General features: G+C 36.4%; 2 protein-coding genes and 1 non-coding gene across 3 annotated transcripts; all 3 read left to right on the top strand.

Annotated features, from left to right (window-relative positions):
• The first annotated feature begins 532 nt into the window (after positions 1-532).
• On the top strand, positions 533-5,188 carry LOC115923873. Its single transcript, XM_030985271.1, has 4 exons — positions 533-973; positions 3,698-3,771; positions 4,278-4,353; positions 4,929-5,188. Exons 1-4 carry the CDS (start codon positions 901-903, stop codon positions 5,186-5,188), a joined length of 483 nt encoding a protein of 160 aa, XP_030841131.1. The 5' UTR covers positions 533-900.
• Positions 5,189-7,342: 2,154 nt separating this feature from the next.
• Positions 7,343-22,594, top strand: LOC100888821 (nose resistant to fluoxetine protein 6). The gene is made up of 13 exons (XM_030984889.1): positions 7,343-7,472; positions 9,056-9,146; positions 9,372-9,560; positions 10,112-10,253; positions 10,730-10,903; positions 11,810-11,903; positions 12,987-13,263; positions 14,341-14,420; positions 16,952-17,053; positions 17,304-17,445; positions 19,455-19,647; positions 20,464-20,606; positions 21,121-22,594. The coding sequence occupies exons 2-13, from the start codon at positions 9,120-9,122 to the stop codon at positions 21,232-21,234; spliced, it is 1,677 nt and encodes a 558-aa protein (XP_030840749.1). The 5' UTR covers positions 7,343-7,472; positions 9,056-9,119; the 3' UTR covers positions 21,235-22,594.
• On the top strand, positions 12,310-12,382 carry TRNAM-CAU. Its single transcript has one exon. It is a non-coding gene; the product is annotated as a tRNA-Met (tRNA).
• Positions 22,595-25,357: the final 2,763 nt, after the last annotated feature.

Here is a 25,357-nt window from a genome sequence, read left to right as displayed (position 1 = left end):
AAAAATAGGATTATGAACAAAGTACATTAATTCGAAATTTGAAAAACTATGATAACAAGAATTACAGAGAAAATTGAAATTGAGAATTTAAAAAAAATCAAGGACTGTTATTAAGAACAAATATTGAAACTTCTGATAAATAATGGAAAGGGCAGTAGGATGGGGTAAATTATACCGTCTTGAAAAGGATTATTTACCGAACTCCTTGTCTGTTATGGATTGATATAGTCAATGACCTTTTGTGTTTACTCCATCTACTTATTATTGACAATATCTTGCCACAATGCGCTTTCATTCAAATAATTCGTAATCTACTTAATCTCTTGCTAAACGGTTTAATCGGTAATTATAATCCAAAATAAACTATCATCAATACCACAATATATTTTTATAGGGCTATTAGTATTGTTACTATGAAAGAGATTAGAGAATATAAACACAATCTGATTATAGGTCTGTTTTTGTATATAACTGAATAGTCATGTGATTTAACCCTTGGTACCTACGTGACTTCAACACGAGTAGGCATCTATTCTTAAACTTATTTCTGTTTGTACTTCGCATATTATTTTAAGTCACGAGTGCAATACTGTTTTGCGTCCAGTATTTCAAATATTTGCACGAGCACTGAGCGATGTTGATTTAGATTTTTCAACAAAAAAATAAGACGCCCTACGTAGCCTTGTGGGTTATGAAGTACAAACACGTTTCTCGAGATTTTCATAGCTATAGTTCTGGGTCACCATAAAGACTGGAGTAATACACACGACTTGCTCACATTTGACAGACAGCTTGTTCAGAGGAATACTCTTCGCAGTTCACTTTGTGCTATCCTACTTCGTCAGTTTCTTACACTTTCTTTCTTTTTGGGGCAGCCTTGTAAATGCAGATGAAGTCAATATGATGAAAACAGTGATTTTAATGGGGTTATTACTCACTTGCAGCTGCCTTGCACAAAACTACGAATTTGCAAGTAAGTATTAAACATGAATACTATATCTTGTTATTTGTTTTTGTTATGTTTGGCAATCTATTGATAAACCTTTGCTGGTTAGAGTAATTAAGTCCCGTTCACGTATGACGTCACTGTGCCTGATGTCTGAAAGTGTCTTAAGTCACGATTGATTGAAGGAGTTAGAGTTTATTGTATGTTTTGTTTTGTTACGAGGCCTTGTTGTACTCATTATTATTATCATTATTTGTATTATTATCATAATATTTAACGACTAGCTTATGTGCTATTATCTGGCCCCTTCTAGTTTTACCAACCAATAGTTTCTCTTCTTGTATTATGTAAACACATTGTACGAAATGTATTACTGTATTGATGTTGATAAATAAATTCAAACAATCAAATTACATTTTCTTGAAAACTGATATTACTATACATGAATTTTCATGGTATCCGATCGAAACCAGCATTAATATCAGACGGCAAAGAGGCACTTAAATGGACGGTCCAATTAAGGTGGTGTTTCGCAAAGATCCTACTTTGAACTTATCTCTATTAAAGTCGGACTTAACAATGATGGGAAACCGTTAGCATCTTTAAAAATATTTTGTAAAAGTTATTTAAAAGGCAAATTAATATTGATCCAAATTATCCATATTTTCTATTATCAACAAGATTTCATGATCTTGATGTGTAATTAATCAAAAGACTAAAGTACTTGTATTTTTTAACTTTTGAATATGTTTTATTTTAAGGCTACAAATGGCTCTCCATAATTTTGAAGTCCAACTTAGAGTTAAGTTCGACTTAGGATCTTTGTGAAACACCCCCCTGATGTTGCAAATGTAAAAGACTTCGCCTCAGATGAAGCATATTTCTATTTGATTGTTTACTCATCATGACGTATTTGATAAAATGCATTGGAATTTAAAGATTATTAATTTGCTGCTTGGACATCACAATTTCTGCGTGAGACAGATGATACAATTAACGGCAGTGGCGGATCCGGGGGGGGGGGGGCCGGCCCCCACCCCCTTGAGATAAAAAATCATGTAAAAGCACGTGATTTTTACCTGTTTGGGGGGGGTGCAAATTTTTAAATTTTCGAGGACGAAAAAAAAAATGTGCTCACTATTCCCCCCTCTCCTCCCCCCCCCCCCCCCCCCTGAGCGACTTTTCGGCCGGCGCGATTTTCAAATTTCGGAGCAAAAAAAAAAAAAAAATAGTGCTCACTACTCCCCCCCCCCCCCCCCCCCCCCCCCCCCCCCCCCCCCCCCCCCACTAAGCGACTTTTCGGCCGGCCCGATTTTTACATTTTCGGAAGCAAAAAAAAAAAAAAAAAGTTGGGCCCCCTCCCCTAAGAAATCCTGGATCCGCGCCTGATTAACGGAGTCATTCCCATTCAATATTTTACTTTTAACTTGGAAGATAAAAACGAAGACAAGCGGAAAGTCCATTTTCCTGGCATCATCTAACTTTTATTCATTCTGACTTATGATACAGCGTTCATGCATTCTTAAAGATCGAATTAACTTAATATGATATTATACTAACTTTTCGCTACATTTTTATTTAATTTACAAATTCGGAAACTCTAGTCCAGTTTGATTGAAATAAAATCATAGGAGCAACGCACTGAGCATAATTTGATTTCGTCCCCGCCCATTAAGCTGTACTATGGAGCCCCAAATTATGTAATCATATTCAGATAATAATAATACTATAGAGCATTCATAATGCACTAACTAACGTTCTCAAAGTTTAAAAGATATTTGAGAACATGGAAACAATTAGTAAAGCAAAAAAAGTAGATCTACTGGAAAGACATTTTGATATTTAATCTAATTATAAAACCAGACATTTGAAGGGAGAGTCCACCCTGAGGATGGGTTTACTCCGCCTTTACTAGGCCATACACATTCTCAGGGTGGACTTCCCCTTCATTGCAACCGGGGCTAGACTCGATAAGCTTCGCTTTTTCTAGCCCCATCTACATTACTCACCTTTTTATGTTTTAATGTTGATGTTTGTTAACTGATGTAGATTTTCATTGTTCTTTTATGCTTATGTATCTGTTTTTCATTTGCTCTATGTGTCAAATGTATAAAATGTATTTTCTTACCTTGTATATTCTTCTGGTTTTTTAATGTGGAAAATAAATGAAATGAAAAGAAGAGTTTCGATGGTATGTTTAAAGCAGTCTGCAACTGAAATATTGTTAATAGATTGTGTCAACTGATGTGCGCATAATATGACCGACCACCACCCCTCCCGTACGATTTCTTAGTATATATTAGGAACAAAAAGCAATTTTACATTGAATGATCTGGGAGGATTAAAAGGCATCAACAAATCAACATTGTACTCTGGGGCAGATCAATCCTTACAGGGAAAAAAAGCAATAATAATTCAAACACGATGCGGAATTTAACAGGTAACCAATGATAAGAGAACAAAACTGGAGTGAGCAGTACATCTGCTTAGGGTAACATAAAGGCTGCTGAGTTCTGTAATTTATTTAAGTGTGAACGTTCTGATTGTGCATAGTAGCGAAAAAGGGGCATAACCAAAGACCAGCCGAATTGGTAAAACAATTTCGGAACTTTAAACTATATTGAGTCGTCTCAAAACAAATTTACAAATAATGAGAATGGGAGATAATCATCGATGATACTTGAGTCGCCGAACTTTTTTTAGCAAGTTAATATTGACTTAATGTTAAATTTGATTTCTTCCCTTTTCCAGGTGTTTTACAAGCATTGACCGAGGCTAGCGGCTTACCTGCTATTCAATATCTGGTACAGAATCCGCCCACTGAGGTTAGTTATGTTTTTTCGAAGAGTCATAATGTTTGTTTTTTTAAATATCCGCTTACTCCCTAAGAAACAAAAATAAAATCAACGAACAAAAGCAAAACACTTACTTATATAATAGTTGTGTGGTAAATGATACGTATACATCGTATACCTCATTTGTTAAACCATGTTTTGGAGCGAATGCTGCGAACGCTTTCAATGTGATATAAATGATTGAAATCTTCTACTAGCTGATTCAAGATTCCAAGATTCATTAAACATTTATTTACTTTCTGATGGTGAAAAAGAAATTGAAATGAAATATGTATTACAAATTTAGTAAATGAGATTCGCGAAAGCATGAGTCTTGTAATGGAGTCGCCATTACGATTCAAACATACATAATTATACATATAACAATAATTCTATCTACATATACATTACATTATAAATATACTCTACGTAAGATAATATGTAATGACAGTAGCACATTTTTGCATATTCTTTTTTAAATTTCTTTTATTTTCCAGGAGTCTGGTCCTTGCTTGAATGATCTACAAACTTATTTATCGGATCTATCAGTCGGTGCAAGATATGCAAGGAAGTGTAAGCTTGAAAATGTCTCCTTCGTTTAATTTGGTATAGTTTTATGGCTGAGGAAAAAAATATACATATTATAATTGGCCTAGTGCTTTAGTTTTAAAATGAGTAGAACAAATTGTGTTATGAAAAGGAGGTCCGTTATTTGTAGTATTTTACCTTTCTATGCATAATTGGAAATGGATGGATGAAATAGATTCAATCATGATTAAACACATGGGGCCCCTATGACTACGATGAGCCCTGATAGCCTTGAATATGTTTTGACTAAACCACAGGCACGTAGCCAGAGTTTGATGTTTGGGGGGGGGGGGCCCATTGATCGACGTCCTGGGGAGGGGTCTAAAAAAGTTCAGCCGATCTTGGGTTTTTTTTTTTTTGGGGGGGGGCACGTTCTAAACCACACTCAGAAGGGCATTTACTATTATCCTGTTAATACTAGTAAGAGACATAGACCTACAATCATGTCCTTTTCTAATCCTTAAAAACCGGCACAAATATTTCTTGATATAGTATGAACAATTGAAATGTAAATATCAAATCCAGAAAATATATCAATGTAAATTTATATTTTGAAACAGTTGCAACCTCGTTCGGTGACTTTCCAGACGAGAGTGTGGAATTTACGTGGAATGCGTATGACTATGGAGTCATGGAACAATGCTTAGATGTGAACAAGGGTGATGCAGATGACTCGCCATTTAATACTCATTACTGTATGGCAATGACTATGATAGCCACGGTAAGAATGACCCGCTATAGTGCTCATTACTGTATGGCGATGACTATGATAGTCACGGTAAGAATGACTCGGTTAGTGCTCATTACTATATGGCAATGACTATGATGGTCACGGTAATGCCTAGGTCACATATAAACCGGGCCCCGTACGATTTTCCCTACCCGGCGGCTTGCCGTAGATTTAGAGACCGTACGGGAACCGTCCGATTTTCATTTCTACGGCATGTGTGGTCACATATTATGCGGCGCCCGGGAGGTGCCCGGAGAAAATTGGTCGAGTGAAATGCAAGGCGCCCGTAAGGGTGCCGGCAGGGTGCCGGCAAGGTGCCGGCAGGGTGCCGACTGGTAACCTTACGGGCTCCGTCCGATGAGCAGGTGTACCGATGGCTCCCGGAAGGTGCCCTGCCGGGGCCCGGCCGGGGTCCTCAAGGCGCCAGGCCGGGTGCCGTGCGGTGCACTGAACTACAGAGTGAGTCAGAAGAAATGTCCCACTTTTTAAAAGTTGTATTGTCTGAAGTATGAATATTTAATCATGGGTTTCATGATATATCTTGATAGAGTTATCCTCCCAGTACATTTAAGTACCATTTTCATTTGAATCCCTGCATGCATCACTGAATATCAGACACTGCCAGATCTCACTTGCGCCAAGTTACTTGGTGAGGAATAAAACAATGCATTGGACAAAGACAGTCAGACACGTGCACACACCAACACGCACACACACAACACACACACAACACACACGGTGACAATTATTTCATAATTGCCCCTTTTCTGATTGAGCATTGATTTTTATCAAGATCGCTGAATGTTTAAGTGGCATAACCCTAAAGTAAAAATCTTTCCCTTTTAAACACATTCACTACCACGATCATGTCATCATTGTCATCATCTTAATCTTCATCGTCATCATCATCATCATCATCACCATCATCATCATCTAGCACAACATCCGCCAATACGCACCAAGAGGACAGCGGCCACTCAACTTTTCGTACGATAAGAAGAATTCCCGACAAAAAGTAACAGTTTTGGTAGGCCTTGTCGGGAATGGAATGCTCATTTGTGGACGTGTGCCTGTGCATGTTCGTATATAATTATATATTATATATATATTATATATATATATATATGTGTGTGGTGGGGGGGGGGGGTGCGTGTATTTGTGTGTTTTTGTCTGTCTGGCTGATTGGATAATTGAACAAAATGGCTGTCTTTGTTCAAAACATTATTTTGTTCCTCACCTAGCAACTTGGCACAAGTGAGATCTGTCAGTCTTGTAAAGATTGTCTGATGTTCAGTCATGCATGCAGAAATTCAAATGAAAATGGTACCTAAATGTACTGGGAGGATAACTCTATCAAGACATATATCATAAAACTCATCATTAAATATTCATACTTCAAACAATACAACTTTTAAAAAGTGGGACATTTTTTCTGACTCACTCTGTATGTGTCCTCTGGTATCCGTACCTCCTGTATTTAAATCTGCGTTGTACATTTCGAGATGCCGCCGTGAGGGACCCGCACGGGCAATATTCATTTTAAATGGCCCCAGGACGGCAGACGCCTGTTGTTGTGCATATCACCCGGGGCTCTTGAGGGGCCCGTGAGGGCGCCGTAGGGTACACGTACGGAACCCTTGAGCACCGCAAGGCGCCCGTAAATATTTTTTATTAAAATTGAAGAAAAAATTCGTAAGGGGCCCGTCCGGGCACTGTCCGGAGCCCGCACGGGACCCGTAAGGTGCCTCACGGGCCCTTTACGGGTTTTCTACGGGCTAACGGTCAGTTAAAAACGCCGGGAGAATTGGGAGCAGCCAACTCAGCACCACGGGGCCCGTACGGCTTAGAAAACTGTCCCGGCGCCCGTAGGAACTTGTCGGCAGCCGGCCGGACACCGGCCGAAAATTCCCAAAATGTCTGTTTTTACTCGCCGTACGGGCCCCGGAGTGTATATGTGAAAGCCCCATAACTGTATGGTGATGACTATGCTAGTCACGGTAAGAATGACTCGCTAGTTTATCAATTACTGTATGGCTATGACTATGATATTCACAGAAGATTGAAATCGTGTATTGTGTGTGTGCATGTGCGTGTGCGGGCACGCATGGGTGTGTTCGAAATACTGTAGTCAGTGCCCCAACCACAAGTTTGTTTTCAAACTTCTTCAGGGGCTCCTAACCCCGTTTTTTTTAAATATTTTCATTAATTATTGTAAATGCATTTTTATGGTTCAATAAATTGAAATTGAATTGAAGTATCATTCATTTCAATCGATCATTTTCATTTTTGTCCATCTATTAGTTGGAGGTTCATATCGGGACATGTTGGCCTTCATCTTGTGACACGCAGGATATACAAGCCATCTCTACTCAATGTAAGTTCATTTTAGATAAATGCATTTATATTGTATTCCTCAGAGTTAACTTTGGAAGTTTCTTTGGCACATGTTCGTAAATAATGATACTTATAATGATAATAATAATGATGATAATAGTAATTAAAATAACTGTGATTTTCAAGTAAAGCCTAATCAGCGTCAATTATCTGAGGGCCCTGCAATACCAACTAACCTTTTTACACCTGGATGGAGAGTGACACATGTGGATTCGTGTCTTGCCAAAAAGACGTTAGTGCCGGCCTGGGATCCGAACCCTCAATCTTTGGATTGAGAGTGAATAAACCGTACTGTACCACGAAAACTCCACAAAACTCATTATTACTCGTTTACTATATTACTACAAAACAATAATATTGATCGTAGCATATCATGATAAGGTATTATTATCGATGGAAAATAATTAGAAACACGAAATTAAGTTAAATATAGGTATACACGTACAAAACAATAAATACCTATATTTTGAACACGTTTAGGAATATCATGATGGCTATCGCTTTTTTTTTTCCTTTTTAACACTTTATTTACATATCAATTTTTTTCTATCTATTCAAATACCTTTCTTTTCATGTGCCTCCGCTCCTTTCCCTCGGTCTCATTTCAATCCTTGCTCTTCCATTCCATTTCATTCTCTCTTTTCCACCTCCACTCTCTCTCTCTCCCTAATACATCCCCACTCTCTATTTCTCTCCTTTTTCATATACTCTCTTTTCCATTCCCTTCTCCGATCTTTAACAAGCACCAACTCTTCCTCCCTCACCTTTGTCACTGCTCCCCCTTTCCGCCGCTCTTTCTCGTTCTCTTAAAAAAAAATGCAAAACTCTCAATCTTTTTAGAATTAAGTGTAAACAATTTCTGTAAAATAAGTATAATAATCAGTATTAATAGCAAGGGCAACTTCGACACTTTTGTAGAGTAAATTTGTTACACTCTCTTCGTTTTTTTAATTTTTTTATTACTCTGATTGTACCATGCCGTCCCCCAAAAAAATATACATGGCTGCCGAATAAAAAAATATATAATTCTGGGAGAAATTTGTATATGTATGGCTCATAAACTCAACTTTCATATGACACCAAAAAGTCCGAAAATAATTCATGCTTGGGTGAGCACTGCTCACTTCTGTAAAGGGTATGAAAATTAGGTTGCGCAGAAATTAGCCTTCCAATTTGTGAGAGGTAATCCTTTGGAGCTTACATAATAGTATGATAGTATGTTTTAGTATTTTTTATTTATTTTTTATTATTTTTTTTGTTGGTTTTTTTTTTGTTGGTTTTTTTGGGTTTTTTTTTTTTTGGGGGGGGGGTTTTCTTTTGTTTGTTCTTGTTTCTTTTTCCTGTCTGTGTGTGTTTTAGTTGTAGGCTTTCATGTGAGGAATCCCTCTTTTCCGCCTATCCCAAGTGCTCTCATAAAATGCAATTGTTATTTGTTATCACTATCTTTTTTTTATCATTCCATTCTGTATTTGTTTGTGTTATATGTTTTCATGAAGAGTGTTGAATAAACTTTGAATTGATTTTGACACCCCCTCTCTACCTCCTTTCTTTGGACCCCCTCAGTGTCCTTAGTCCTTCTAAACAGCACTGATCCCGAACTAACCTTCGTTTGTCTAGCTCGGCCCCCATGGGATGCAGACGCTATCGCTGTTCTGTAAGTATGATATATTCAAACAGTTTTATATCGATTATAATTGTAATTGCAACATTAATGATTGATGTTAATATTAATTCCAAAGTTTTATGTCTGTTCACTATCTGTCTATTCATTCCTTCATCTAAAATAATGTCCTTGTTATTGTGTTATTGCAGCTGTTCAAATTATAAAGTATATAAAACTATAATTTAGAACTCATATTTTACTATTTTTTAATTACAGGACGTTCTTCTGCGTAGTTGCTGCTTTGGTGTTAGTAGCAACTATATACGATCTCTATATACGAAAACATTGCATCTCTTCAGAATCCACACGAGGTCCTCCGAAGGCAATGATCACAACGACGGAGTTAATGGTTTGGTCAATGAGAAATACATTCCTTCAGATGAAGACAACCCGTCAACGAATGATGTGAGTATGAAATATTGATGAGCAGTTGCAAACTTACCACTTTGCGACTGTTCTGTGAAGGTACTATGTCAACACTTTAGTTGACGAGGGTAATGGAGTACAGTGTACATATATTGGAGTATATTTTGTAATCAAGTTAGGATTCATGAATATCCAGTACTTTGGGATTTAATTGTAATTATGTACGTGAAAAGTTCAGTTCCAAATCGTATTCCAAATCGTATTCCAAAATGTAATAAAAATAAATTTACAGGCAGTGATAGTGCACAATCTGCAAGAAATACTTCACAGTGTGGCTGAATATATTTAATTAAAGAATATAAGCAGAGGCTCCGTGGTATAGTGGAAACGTCCTCGGACTGTGGATCACATGGTTCGAGTTCCCCTGCGGCAGTAATGTTCTTGCCACTCTCCAAGCTAGAAGTTAAGACCGGTAGGAAGGAACTCATTTAAAACACCGAAAACGGTACCACTTCGCTTGGTTGATATGTGCACTATAAAAATATCCGATATTATATTATATAACCCTATATAATGATGACCTTTTACAGGATGAGTGGAGAGGTGAGATGCCGCCCAAAGAAGCGTACCCGGGTACCATGGCAGGCAAGGCTTTCGAAAGTATGATGATGACATCAATACAACAATCGACTGAAACACAGATAGAAGAGAAGCAGACAGACAAGAAACTCGGTAAATCCTCCAGTCTTCTTGAGGTCAGATTTTTATGATTGAAAAGCAAAGTGATTTTGGTTTCTTCTTTTTATTCCCTTTCTGTAGACGGAAATGTTTACATCTGTACATCCGAATTTTTCAATATCTAGCAACTAGCATGAACGGTTGATCCAAACACTTGAGCTCTCCTCTCCTGTTACGTATATGTCGGCATTCTCAGAGCCAAGAAAGGGATTATGTTTTTCTATGATATCATTTCAAACTGAAAAAAATGGCATAAAAAGATAAAAGCTCATAATTATTTATAACTTCCTAAGGCTCAACCTTTTATTTAAAGAAAACCCAACTTGATGAAATACACTATCTGAGTCTTTCTCTCTTTCTGTGTATATATATATATATCTCCTCTCTCTCTCTCTCTCTGTAAATATTCTATACCTTCTGCTTTGATTTACTATCTTCTTTTCTTATTTTGTCTACAATTAATTCTACAGGTATATTTGACGGTGTATTGATGTCGTTCTCTGCTGCTACTAATCTTCGATTTATATTGAGTGCCAAGCCATCTCGATCTAATCTGGGTGTTCTTAATGGACTGCGTGTTATTAGTATGTTCTGGATTATCTTGTTACACTGTAATCTTTTCCTTTTTGGATCAAAGAAGTTAGGTAAGTTATATTTCTAGTTATTAATATGCCCTCAAGAAATACATTCACAAGGTCTGAACTATTATTTGAAATAAATTTTAGAACATAGACGCATGAATCTTATTTGTTAAAAGAAATATTGTTCATAATAGCTAGACTTTCTAGTAGAAGTCGTAACATCAACAAGCCCTTCACTAATCAAGCAATTACAAACTCGAGGAAAAATAACGAATAACAAAGCATCAGGAGTTTTGTTTACAGATAATTTAATTACCACTTTAGTTTCAGATCTAAAACTTATTAATCCTTTTCAAATGCTCATGTAATCAAACTGACAAACTCTAAGGTCTCTTGGAATTTCCTAGAGGGCCGGACTCCATCTTGTACGCCTAGATGATCTGCACATACCATGTCAAATTTCAATTCATAAACTAGAAAGTACTTATACTTTGACGAGACTTGTTACAATGAAGGAACAGTATTTTTAATTTCATTTTATTTATTTATGTTACATATACATTTAAAAAAAAGTACAAGTTATTTTGTGTGTGATAACATTACACATCATAAATAACATAAAGATAAGTGGTCAATATAGAGTACTGATTTAACTGAGAGAAGTATGATGGGACCTACATGAAAGCAAGCTTGTAAAGCTGTAGGACCCAGTATTGATGAATGCATCATTCGCTTGGGATTATTTTCTTTTTTCACAAAATAGCATACCCCCAGAATCAGACTCAATCAATAACCTATTTACAAAGGAGTATAGAGGAAAATTCATATGGGTTAAATATTCATTCTGTCTTGTGTCAATTTCCAATTGTCATCTCTGTCACAGAACGTCAAATCTGCTGTTAATTGCAAACGTTCATTATGCTTCACACAGTTATCTCATGATTTACATGAAATATATTTGAATTGCAGATAATTATTACACCATTCTTAACACGTCAAACAAGTTTCCTAGGATGGTCATTCATTATGCAACATTCGGAGTAGATACATTCTTCGTTATCGGGTGAGTTACTCTCTTTCAATAATCGTATATCCCTAAACAGTTGTCGTGAGATTGTACAAAATGAAGTGGTTATTTTAAAAACTTTAGGATTTCCAACAAGTTGTCAGCTTGCTTCTGCTAATTCTTTGCAATACTTTGACGAAAGACTGAAACTGTTAAACCGTTCTTTTAACTTTCTGTTTCATTGAATTTCCTTTAGGCATATCTTATTTATCTAAAATTGATTTGAATTGAATGAACCCTTTGTGTAATTTGGGTACACACACGACTACTTCCTTATCTGATCGAAAACTGACCACGTATGGCATGTGCTTTTGGTTGCTCCTGTTAACTAGTAGTTTAAGATGATGGACATGTAGTCTTTTCTTGTCCCCTCTAACACTTATGATACTTAAGTTTACGTACGGGCATGGTGGCTCAGTGGTTAGAGCGCCCGCCTCATAAACGGGAGGTCGTGGGTTCGAACCCCGGCCGAGTCATACCAAAGACTTATTATAACAATGGGACATTCTGCCTTCTAGCTAGGCGCTCAGCATATTAGATTGGAGAAGGGTAGTAATAACATATTATGTTATGCAGGGCCCGCTGGAAAAGCAGTTGCATAACTGAAATGGCTACCCTGGGTAAATAAAACGTTATTATTATTATTCTGAGCTGCCCGGGGGTTAAAATTAAACTGTATTAGAATCTTATTGTAGACCATTCTCTTGTATGGTTTTCCAGTTGTAAATGGGGTCAACAAACCGCAAAAACTAATCAAAGTTGGCCCCGTTCAAGAAATCAATCATTTAGAACAATCATTGAATCACAAAGAAGCAATTTTGGTTTTATCAAATAAATTTGTATAGGCCTACACAGAATAATTGTGTGTATACACTTTATTATGTACATATTTACATAATCTGATTAAAATATGTTTCAAAAATCGATTTATATTATACGATGTTTTACTATGAGTGCATTAATTATTATAACATGTTTTTGAAATTAATTTTTTTCGAGAAGATATCCTTTACAATTTTGTAGTCTTGTTCATTTATACAGAATAACGCTGATTTTATTGATGTTTTTTAATTTGTATAGAGGGCTGCTAGTTACATACACCACACTGATGAAGCTGGGTAAATCCAAAGGAAAGATGAATTGGCTCATGTTTTATTTTCATCGTTACTGGCGCCTTACCCCTGCACTGTTAGGAGCCATGGCACTCTGGATCTCCTTAGGAACACATCTAGCCGGGCAGGGTAGTATGATAGAGATATTCTATGGATATGTTGAACACTGGTGTAAGCAACATTGGTGGACATACCCGCTTTATATCAACAATCTCTATCCATTCCCTGGTAACAATAACGAATCGGTAAGGGAATCTTAATGGGTCAGTGGCATACGCGTGAAATTTTCAAGGGGGGGGGGGGTTAAAATTGGATTGCTTCATTAATGTGACCCCGCGAAATATTTTTTTTTTCTTGACGGGGGGGGGGGGGGGGGGGGGGGGGGGGGGGGGGGGAGGGGGTTAGTGTTTATATATCTCCGTATGTTAATCGACTGTATCTTTTACTTTCGTTGCCTGATATTATTGTATGTATTTTTTACACCTATTGAAAGAACAATTCCTTCAATTTCTATTGTTTATTACTTTTGATTTATGTAATGAAGTTGAATGTGAAATATGATATAAAACTAAACTGAAACTGACACTGAATGGTAATTATACTGGGAAAGTCACAAATGCCCTAATAAGACCAATGTTTTTTTTTTTTAAAGGAAACAGGTTAGTCGGTCCAGGCGTCATACGTCATGTCTTTATTTTATAAACATATGACAGGAAGGATATACCAAGCCCTAGTCGGGGATGATACAGCATAACATATCGTCGACTTCCTTTCAAATCTAAAAATTAGAAAAGACTTGGGATTCCCTATTTTCAAGAAATTTATTGTAGATTTCCAACATTTGATTTTTGTTTAAATTGGATCTTATTATGGTGAAGGAGTTTTATGACATTACATAATTGTGTACTTTGGATACTACATATCTATTTTGTTCTATTACAAATATGATAATAATAATAATATATTGTTTTATCAATTCAATGTTTGAAAAAATGTACATCTTTATTTAAATAATAATTATTACCATTTGCTCTTACTAATGAAAGCAATTGTTCGTAAAACAATTTGTTTGACATTTTTTGTTACTGTTTTTATTTTATAATTATTTCATAATTATTTAATATTTATTTATTATGTTATCAGATTTTATTTTATTTTTAATTATATAAGATGTTTACATTGATAACTCTATTGATTATCGATTCGGTCATCTACAAACCAAACACAATTTATACCTAGCACTCTGTTTATGAAAAATGCCTCTGAATTCAATATCAAAACGATCAAAATAATCTCTTCTACTGATCGTTTTATCTTTCTAGTGCATGGGATGGGCCTGGTATTTGGCATGTGATATGCAGTTCTACTTCATCAGTCCTATCATCATCATAATCCTTTACAGGTAAACTAGCTCTCAAGTATTTCTGCTCATTACGGAGTATTTTTCATGGCCTAATGTTTGAAAACATACCTCTAGATTATAATGGTTAGGATGTAGTCATATTGAAAACATACCTCTAGATTATAATGGTTAGGATGTAGTCATATTGAAAACATACCTCTAGATTATAATGGGTAGGATGTAGTCATATTGAAAACATACCTCTAGATTATAATGGGTAGGATGTAGTCATATTGAAAACATACCTCTAGATTATAATGGTTAGGATGTAGTCATATTGAAAACATACCTCTAAATTATAATGGTTAGGATGTAGTCATATATGAAAACATACCTAATTATAATGGTTAGGATGTAGTCATATTGAAAGCATACCTCTAGATTATAATGGGTAGGATGTAGTCATATTGAAAACATACCTCTAGATTATAATGGGTAGGATGTAGTCATATTGAAAACACCTCTAGATTATAATGGGTAGGATGTAGTCATATTGAAAACATACCTCTAGATTATAATGGTTAGGATGTAGTCATATTTAGTTCTGAAGTGTATAGTTAACCGTGCTCACAGTTATTAAATTTCACAATATTGGCAGACTGACATAGAACCCCTTCGGCGATCTCCAGAAATCTTTAATATATGCCAAAGAATATAGGCTGCATCCACTTATTCTAAAAGAGAATTCCAGGCCACTTAAAACAGTAGTAATGCATGAGCTACCTTGGAAATCCCTTGAACGTAGATGCGGTCATCCTGCGGTCAGCCAGGAGGGTCAAATCTGACTGACATGAGCGCTATACAAGAACCCACTATTATAATTTTTATTATCTTGACTTCAGTTTTACCGATCGCATTCACGTATTGTTAACGTTTATGGCGGTCTCGGTGTGTTCTCACAGCATTCTCATTTTTCGAATAATCAGCGTGTAAAAAGCTTGCAGCACGATGACTTGCAATAAACCAACTCAAAGCCACTTTCAATACCGTATGGGTGTCGATCCCGGGGGGATGGGGGGAACTGAATTCAGACAAGGATTAAGAGTCGAGAATAGTACAACGAATCGTTTTCTTTCTTTAATAATCTAATGAAACGTCAAAGCTTCCGCGCTTTGCGCGGGAGGGGGAGGGGGGGGGACTGAATTCAGACAAGGATTAAGAGTCGAGAATGGTACATCGAGTCGTCTTCTTTCTTTAATAATCTAATGAAACGTCAGAGCTTCTGCGCTACGCGCGGAGGAAGGGGAACTTGATTTTATAAACAAGGATTTAGTGTCGAGAACGGTCCAACGAATCGTCTTCTTTCTTTAATAATCTAATGAAACATCAAAGCTTCCGCGCTTTGCGTGGGGTAAAACTAAATTCAGACAAGGATTAAGAGTCGAGAATGGTATATCGAAACTTCTTCTTTCTTTAATAATCTAATGAAACGTCAGAGCTTCCGCGCTACGCGCGGAGGAAGGGGAACTGAATTCAGACAAGGATTAAGAGTCGAGAATGGAACTACGAATTGTTTTCTTTCTTTAATATTCTAATAAAACGCCAAAGCTTCCGCGCTTTGCACAGGAGCGTGGAAACTGAACTCAGACAAGGATTTAGAGTCGAGAACGGTACAACGAATCGTCTTTTTTCTTTAATAATCTAATGAAACGTCAAAGCTTCCGCGCTTCCCGGAGGGAGGGGAACTCCCCCTCCCTGCACCCAACCTCCTAGGGAGCGTGCTTCGCGTGCTCACTACCGCCCACCCACAATAAAATCCTGGCTACGCGCTTGGGAGGGGTGCAACCTGCCACACGCTTCTACCTCTTGGCTGCTTTGATGCATTGCCGAAAATATTTTGGCACCTATCATACCCCCCAACCACGGATACAAATCGACACCCTTGCGTATAGTATTTCCTCTTTAAAAGAAAATCATGTCTCCACTACGTATTATGTCAGTGTCATTTTTTTAAATATTACAATTTCAATACCAGACGTGTATGGCTACTGAAATCGCTCAGGTTTTATGCTAAAACTATTTACCGTTGTGCTTCACCGAGAGACTGTGGAGACCATATTCGTCTTTTTTGTATATTATGATTCTTCTTTGAGTTCCAATATCGATATTTTTTAATATGTTTGCATACTACACTTGTTTTGACCACCATGTAAAAAGCATTTTAAACTTCATAAGGATGAGATGCAGACGAGCGATGGTAGATTGGTGTTTTCCCCTCTAAACCTCATTAAAAGAGAAGGAAAAGGAAAGATATATTAGATGAATAAAATGTTTACCATTATGATATAAGAATAGGAAGAAGATAAAGAGAACGAATTACATCATCATTACATTGTCATATAAAGGAGATATTTTCGCAGACAGATAAATCAAGGCTCGTTTAGACGGAACTGAATATGAGAGAAGGAGAGAGAGTATGTGTACCATTAAAGCTTTATGATATTGATGTATATGAAGGATGATATAACACCATGTTTGATAAAACATAATTTCATGCGTATCAATTTCTACAAATCTTCAATCGTTTCTAGAAAGAGGAATGTCGGTATCGGTCTCATCTTGGGCTTGACAACAGCATCGATCGCCTCGGCCGTTGGAATCAGTTGGTATTACGGAATCAACCCGGTCGGACCGTAAGCATTCACATATACATTCATTTTTTTAAATAGATTTTATCATTTGATGATTATACCCCCTTATCAATATCAAGATTTATGTTAGTAATAAGTTAAACATACATGGCAGCAACTAAACACATCACCCCTTATATTTCCGATATCACCTACTTTACAATCTAATCATAATTTTTAGCAGCGATGTCTTTGTGTGAGGTTTCGTTAAAACTGATAGTCATATGTGCATGTGCCAAAATTGTTATTTCAGTAACTTTAATCATCGTCTTGGAGGAGAGAGTTTGGATGTAACCTACACCAAGCCATACACACGAATCCAATCATACCTGGTTGGTATGTTTGTAGGATATCTTCTCTACAGGACTGTAGATCGAAAGATCAAGATTCCTTTGGTAAGAACAAAACTTTATTCCAACTGTCCTCAAACCTGGCTTATTAGACCGTCTGAACTCAAGGCATCATTTCCATAGCGCAATTCAAGACAGTGACGCAAAGCCAATCCGAGGTGGGTGCGTGTGTGTGTGTGTGTGTGCGAACGTGCGCGCGCGTTTGTATGTGTGACATTGTGTGAAGGGGCGAATGCAGTCAAGCGCTGAGATTTATCGTGCGAGCACACACGGGACTCTAATGGAGATGGATGTGACACTTTAAGGATAGAATTTTAAAACATTTTGGGTCAAAACTACTTTTGGTATTTGAATAGATCTAGCATTTTAAGCAGAAACTTTTCACCATTATAAAAGTCGCCTATATTAACTTTATCAAATCTTGTACTAACTGGCTAACTTTCATTTTCACTGAAAAGTAGGGGCATTTTTAAGGCCATACCCCCTCCTTGAAATGTGTGTGTGTGTGGGGGGGGGGGTGTATACCCCCACCCCGTGATTCTATGACATTCATGCCTGCTAATGCACAGAACCGCCCCATGCAAACACAGTGTCCTGCCACTTCATTGACGCAATGGTGTCATTGCCTGGCGGAGGTTTGTAAATCGGTTGACGGTGTAGCAAATAATTTAATATACGTAAATCAATTAGTGAAATGAACTCAACTATGTTTGTTTTTTAATGTTCAGTTCCATTTTTATTTTTTATAAAGTGGAAAATAAACTTTGAATGAACTCGAAAATCATAGTTGGTCGCTTTTTTGTGTGATGAATCATTTTGAGTTGGAATTTATAAGCGCAGTGATTGGACAGCTCGTGTGTAGTCAGCCTTAGAGATGTCGGTTGGTGTAAAACTGTAAACCGATGTGGCTCTTTGACCAATGTATTTTTGTTTTAACCCAGTCTGATCCTCTTTAGTTTCTTTCAATCGCATGCTAAAGTCCTACCTAAGAAAGTGTACCCAAGAAGTTGTGAATTAAAGATTCAAACGCAAACTGACTCTTCTTCCGATCATGTTTTCGTATTCTGAACTTGCGCTCAATGTCTTAACCCTAATAAGGCCGGGGGGGGGGGGGGCATTATGGCCCCCCTCCACGATTTGTCTGATTGTTCGAGAACGCATATGGATGGCGCCCCGCTGCTCGCTGACTTTTTTCTTTAGAGTCTTGCGCATCTTTTAAAACAATTTTTTTTTTAATCGGACCTACAGTTACAAGGTCACGTGACCTTTTGTCTTTGCATGTCAGCCCGAAAATCGCTCAATTTCGTGATTTGTGTACAAAACATATGGGAAAGTCATTTTTCCTAAAAATAGATCAAACATTGGTTATTGGGTCTTGTTTGATGTTAAGGTGGTTGTTTTGCTAGTCAAAATAGTTAAATTGTAGTTAGAAATGAAATAAAACAACAAAAACAATGAAATACATAAGTTAAAAAAACAATGAAATACATAAGAAATTATCAAAACAACAGAAAACATAAGGAATAAGCTGGCTCTTCCAATTTTGTTTGACGTATAATTATTCCAAATGGTCTAATGAATATATGTAGAGAAAAAGAATGCTTAAATACGAATAATATATGATTTATGGGTAAAAATGTGATTTTTATGACCTTATTTGCATAAATTACCATAAATATGCAAATGAGTACATTTTTCAAAAAATTGAAATTATCATAGTATTCTATACACTTCACTTGACATACGTGCAAATTTTCGCGGAGATCGGCCTTTTCACGGCCGAGATCTTAAGGGGGAGGGGCCATAATGCCCCCCTCCCCCCCCCCCCGACCGTAGTAAGACCTCAAATAGCCCGGCCTTTTTAGGGTTAATGGAGTTAAATTTTGCACGCTTTCGTGTAAGTGTGATCTACATCATCATGTATCGTCTTAAAATATATATGCCGTTAATCCGGAGTTATATATTCATATATTCCTCTCAAGTACAGCCAATAAATGCTTTAATGACCCTTTTTCTGCGCTACCTTCTTAATGATGGTCTTTATTTTGTTCCAGATATTGGTGATGTTAGGCTGGTTGACTGCCTTTGTTCTCGGGATAGCGTGTGTATACTGTCTATATGGTGTACGGAAGGATCCAGCTAATGATTTAGAGCAGTACCAAGCCGTTCTCTGGGAGGGTCTCTCAAGGTTCGCTTGGGCTATCTCCATCGCATGGATATGCTTCACATGTATCAAGGGATATGGAGGTAAATAGTTTTTTTTTATGCCATGTTTTATATGTCTGCTAGATCCAAGTAAAGAATGAATCATATTGATTGTAACAGATTAAATCATGTGAAATTAGCTTCTTGGTGTAATTTGATAGAGAAGAAAGGGTAATTTATAAACATGTATGGATTTCAATGAGTAAAAAAATATGAAATTGCTACAAGGCTAGATATAGATCTAGATCCGCTTTAAACAATTGCCAATTGTACATGTTAGAACCAACTGTAAGCGTAAGCCGGAATTTTGTATATAAATGTTTACTAGCGCCCTGTGATAATAACTTCCTAATACCAAATAAAGCTGAGCTCATGTTCTTTTTCCATTGGTACATGACTGAAAATGACATAATACATTAACTAAACATGGCTATGCAATCTCATGTCTTAATACCGCGTAGAGCCCTAGAAGATAGATCGATTGTATACCAGAAAATGAAATAGAGGGCAAATTTAAAGTTAGTCAACAAGAAACAGATGTAGATAGTGTTAACGAGATGACACCCCTTTAGGGGGAAATACGACTTGATGGTGATGATTTTAATGATGCTGATGATTACGATGATGATGGTGATGATCATGATGAAAATGATGATGGTAATGATGATGATGGTAATGATGATGATGATGCTGATGATGCTGATGATCGTAATGATGATGATGGTTGTGATGATGATGGTAATGATGATGATGATGCTGATGATGCTGATGATCGTAATGATGATGATGGTTGTGATGATGACGATGATGGTGCTGAACATTGCGTAATACAAAGCTCTGTATGTTGTTTCTTTGTAGGCGTTATCAACTCATTTCTCAGCTGGAACTTCTGGATTCCAATGGGGCGTCTCACATACTGTACCTATCTCATACATCCACTGGTTATCTATAACGTACTGATGAGCGGTAAAGCTCTCTTCCATTTCGGCATTATCTCTTTCGTGAGTATTCTTGAAAGAAAGACATCGAGCGAAAGTAAGAGAGGACAGAAAGAAAGAAAGAGAGAGATCGAGAGATAGAGAGAGAAAGACAGTTGTAGAAAGGGTGAGAATTGTGTGTGTGTGGGGGGGGGGGTGGAGAGCAGAGAGTAAGAGAGAAAAGGGTGCTCATAGACAAGGAAAGAATGCGGAATAAGGCGACAGGTACAAATTTAGGATTCTTCATAATATATTATCCTTCCCTTATGATTAAACATATTATTTATATTCAAGAAATGGTGAAAAATACGCCAAATGCCGTTTAAAAAGCATTTCAATTTAATTTGACAAAATTTTGTTTAAATCATAGTTTCATTTAGCATGTGAGTCATACTAAACGTCAATGACGACGAGAATTTTCGTTAATTATTTTGACATTGATGGACATAGTTTATACATCTACGAAAGGATAGTCAAAGATCAAAAGTCAATTAATGTTTCCGAAGTATTTTACATTACATTTTGTTCTTTTTTTCAGAGCTTCTACTTTGTTGGAAGTGTGGTGTTTTGTTACCTTGCTGCACTCATACTATCTCTGTTGATGGAAGTTCCGGCTGCTGGTCTCGAGAAAGTCTTGTTTAGTCGGGCTTGATGTCAAACTCTGATATGATATACCAGTTATGGCTTCTATCTTTAATAGAACTTGAACATCAAGGCAAGCAATTGTCGATGTCATTCTTATAATAACGGATTGATCGATTGATTGGTTGATATTATTTAGTCGTGACTTGTAAAGGGCACATATGATTCGTGATATAAACATAACAAAAATAATACATTTATGAATTGACATGGATGATTTACGAATTCAAAGCTCATTTCAAATATAATCCAAAATCTTGATGTCCCAACAATCGAAATTATTTTGTTCTATTAAACAATTATGTAAAAGAAGTGAGTAAAATTTATAACACCCATCTTTAAATCTTGATGAACTGTGCACCAACATGCTAACATAAGTAAGAAAAATGATGTTCTTATGTAACATTCGCCAATCTAAAGATATTTTCTTTGATGATCATAACTTATTTCATTTGTTTATCTTTTAGGCCTATCAATATAGTCTTAAAAAACTTAAGTGTTTTTAGCTTATTTTCTATATATTGTTGTGTTATGGTTGTAAATTTGTCACTGTTATATTACTTTTGTTTATATGTCATGATTATGTTGCTTTTTATCAACGCGGCCCTGATGGAAACCAGTCTGCAAACTGTTTCGGGCTTTTACCGTGTATAACAAAAATAAACTCAACTAAACTCAACTCAACTCAACTCTCAGCAAGGTATAGTTTTCCATGAAAATAGCAATTCAGCTCGTATTGTCCTTATTACTATTCTTTAGTCTGTACCTCAGTCTCTTCTCTTTCCTTGTCATATTTAACCTGTTGTACATGTTTATTTTGTGATGTTATCTATACCCTTTTTTCTTTGATCTTTCTCCTACAGCAGTGATTAAAGAACCAATATTTCATCGTTTATGAATATTTTGTATACCGGTAGTTTACAACATGCAAACACTTCCTGTTGTGTCCCTTTATCAATGGAACGTTTTCGTTTGTATATATCTTAATACTGAAATACTGAATCAATTGTCCAATATATTTAATATAGTATGTGTACATTATGACCGATGAATGGTGTGGCAACATTATGATAATATTAGTAAATTGTTAAATTCTAATGTTTTAAATGTAAAAATAAATGATTGATGTGATAACAAATAAGTGTCAAATGGGTTGTAATTTTAAGCTCAATAAAAAGAATCCATAATTCTTTTCCCTATCCATTTTTTTAAATCCCACCTCCAAACTTGCAATAATTATTCTATCATATTTTAAACCTGTAAGTTTATTTACAAAACTTTTAGATCACTTGAAAACTTGTTTTGACTCTCTACAGTGCATGGTTAATTTCAATAAAATTTCCTTTGAAGCTCTGTAGATGAAAGTATATTCGCTTGGAATAATTTAGATAAACTAGTATGGATACCCCCCCCCCCCCCGCCCCCTGACGAAATATGCGCTCTGTATCTGATTGATGTGGAAAAGCAATAACGTAGATAACCACTGGTAAGTGAAATATACATGAGGTATTTACTGCTGCGGGGTTTACCTTACGCCGACTAACAAGAAGACCCAGTCTGATGATGGTTAATGATTTGTAGTGGTTTGTGTTTTGCGGGAAAGAGAGGTGAAAAGAAGAGGAAGAGGAAGAGGACGCACACGCTAAACAAATTAAGTATACACAGAGTTACAGAAAGAGTGTTACAGAGAATGTAGTAAAAAAACAGAAATATCAAGAAGAAAGTGTGAGAATGATTAATGATGGTGATGATGAATGAAGTCAGTGATTTTAGTGAACATTGTGAGAGACCACATTAATATAGAGCTGTGTTGTTAAGATAAGGTGACTATATGGACATAGAAGGAAGGTTTCACTAACGCTAACTAATCCACTTCATCCTGTTTTGGTAGCAGTCATAGGTGCTTGCGTGGGCACAAATTTTCCGGATATCAATTTTCATTTAAAAAAAAAATCCTTTTATTATCCCATTATTGTCATGTGCCTGCATTAAAGGCATCGTTTAACAATGTTAAATCAGTTTCTGTAATATGGTGTAATATTAAAGCCCAAAAAATTGCGCTTCAAAATAATCAAGATGTACCTCAAAAGAGTAAAAATCTTTGAGTGACCAGTTTTACAATACCCGTTTTTCCCAATAGACTGTAGTGTTATGAAAACCGTTAGGAAAACGCAAAATTTGGTTTCGATTAATCATAAATATCTTGATAATCAGAAAGGCGATCGGCTTGTAAAAGTCATGGAGTTCCTAACTGATCTAAAGGTTTATAATTACGATTGCAGCATGAGCTAAATCCAGAATTTTGTTTCAGAATCTTAGACGAAGTTACCGGATCCGTTAAAAACGAAACAGATTCATCATATGACCGGAAATTTTGGTGGTTGGGAATTTGTTGTTTTTGAGAAAAAAATGGAAAGGGAAATGAAGTAATAAATACTGATTACATTCAGAATCTAAACACAAAGGAACAACACTAATGCATCAAAGACACAGAACTGCGCATTGAGTTATGCTAATTAAGATTCTCACAGTAGATATCACGTGACGAGCTGTGGACCAATCATACATTTGTATCTGTAAAAGCTATCTCATAAATACCTATTCTAATATACATTGGCCGAAGATGTTCTATCAGATGTTTAGGTTTTCAAATCAACGTATTGATCATTGATTACGGGGCGAGTCTGCTGATAACACACGCTGATCCTTCTTTGAGGTAGGATTAACAATGGATTCAGAGTGATTCCTTGTGACTTGTTTTTAATCTTATAATTTCTGTTTTCCTCTTTTTGCTGTGCCTTCAAATACTCTCTTTATAGTTATACCACGTCTTATTCTTATTCTTTTGTCTTTTTCAATCTGTCAGAAATCTATTTTTCTCTTGTTTTTGTTCCGCCATTTCTCCTCTTTGTATTAAAAAAAAAAATACTGTATCGATCTCTCACTTTTTGTCATACTTTGTAGTGGATCATTTCTATTCTTTCTTGCTTCCCTCCCCCCTAACACATTAATTATTGCTTGATGTATATGTAAGTAAAATCATATACCCTATTCATATTCATATACGATGTAATTAACTTCTTAATCTGAACTTCTCACTTTGCATGCCGTGTCAATTCCTGTAATTTTCCAATTACTGTAATTTATTTCTGTCGTACGTCATGTCTCAAACAGTCTTTTTTATGAATGCAGTCATGATGAAGTAACCTGTAATTTATTTGTAATGATCTTCTGGCCTTGATGAATTTTATTTAGGCTCCTAATGGCTTTTCTTCTTACAGTACATCGAACTGTTATTGTTGTTTTTTTGTTTTTGTTTATTAAGAATATCCTTTTACCAAATAAATTTTGGTCTGAAGCACATGTCATGTATACAAATTATACAAAATGGTACAGCGTATTTAGAACGGATTTCATTTTCCAAACCTTGTCTGATGCATGTCTGAGCATAAAGATCAGCAAGAGAGATTGGATGAAAATCGAATGTACTAACGGGGCGGATCCAGGATTGTCAAAATAGGGCGGGGGTGGCAGGACGGATTGCTTTTCTCGGGTTCGGTTTTGGATTTCCAGAAATGTTGGGGCTCTTGTTTTATGATCACAGGGTCCCCTTGTTTTTTAAATTGAATACCCTCGAAATTTCGGATGTTATTACCCTTCTTTTTTTTAGAGGCTCGGAGGCCCAACCTCATGCTACGTGGAGTTCAGAAAAGCGTTATACGATAATGGTTGAGTCAGATGTTTAAATTAATGGTCACTGAAATATCAAGTATCATTACTGTGAATAATAAAATAGACTTAAAATATAAACATTCTGTCTTTCAATACAGGTTAACAAGGCTAAAAACCTAATTCTCGATGGCGAAAAGTAGACGGATATCCACTATAGTGATGGGTCTATTTGCAATGACGAACCTTCGTCATTGCCTTGTTTTCGTTCACATTCTGCCCCATTAATATTCTCCTCCTCCTTTTCCTTGTTTTCCTTATCGTCCGGAAATCACATTCGTTTTGCACATAGTGTTTGTTATTCCTAGTTAGGTGCCTTCATCATGTCCATTTCCTTTCAAATTCCGTAGGCATCATCTCTAGCATCTCATCCAGGTCACCTACTGTTTCGTTTTCTGGAATCA

Source organism: Strongylocentrotus purpuratus, unplaced genomic scaffold (genome assembly GCF_000002235.5).
Source record: "Strongylocentrotus purpuratus isolate Spur 01 unplaced genomic scaffold, Spur_5.0 spur5_scaffold_14, whole genome shotgun sequence".
NCBI classification, from domain to species: domain Eukaryota; kingdom Metazoa; phylum Echinodermata; class Echinoidea; order Camarodonta; family Strongylocentrotidae; genus Strongylocentrotus; species Strongylocentrotus purpuratus.
This window is presented reverse-complemented; position numbering and strand designations above follow the sequence as displayed.

What these genes read in the sequence shown, in the direction of transcription:
- LOC115923873 (XM_030985271.1), top strand. Translation starts at nt 901, where the DNA reads ATGATGAAAACAGTGATTTTAATGGGGTTATTACTCACTTGCAGCTGC. An exon ending in TACAGAATCCGCCCACTGAG is followed by an intron (nt 3,772 to 4,277) that starts GTTAGTTATGTT and finishes TTTATTTTCCAG; the next exon opens with GAGTCTGGTCCTTGCTTGAA. An exon ending in TGCAAGATATGCAAGGAAGT is followed by an intron (nt 4,354 to 4,928) that starts GTAAGCTTGAAA and finishes ATTTTGAAACAG; the next exon opens with TTGCAACCTCGTTCGGTGAC.
- LOC100888821 (XM_030984889.1), top strand. Translation starts at nt 9,120, where the DNA reads ATGGGATGCAGACGCTATCGCTGTTCT. An exon ending in GCAGACAGACAAGAAACTCG is followed by an intron (nt 10,254 to 10,729) that starts GTAAATCCTCCA and finishes TTAATTCTACAG; the next exon opens with GTATATTTGACGGTGTATTG. An exon ending in TTTTGGATCAAAGAAGTTAG is followed by an intron (nt 10,904 to 11,809) that starts GTAAGTTATATT and finishes TTTGAATTGCAG; the next exon opens with ATAATTATTACACCATTCTT.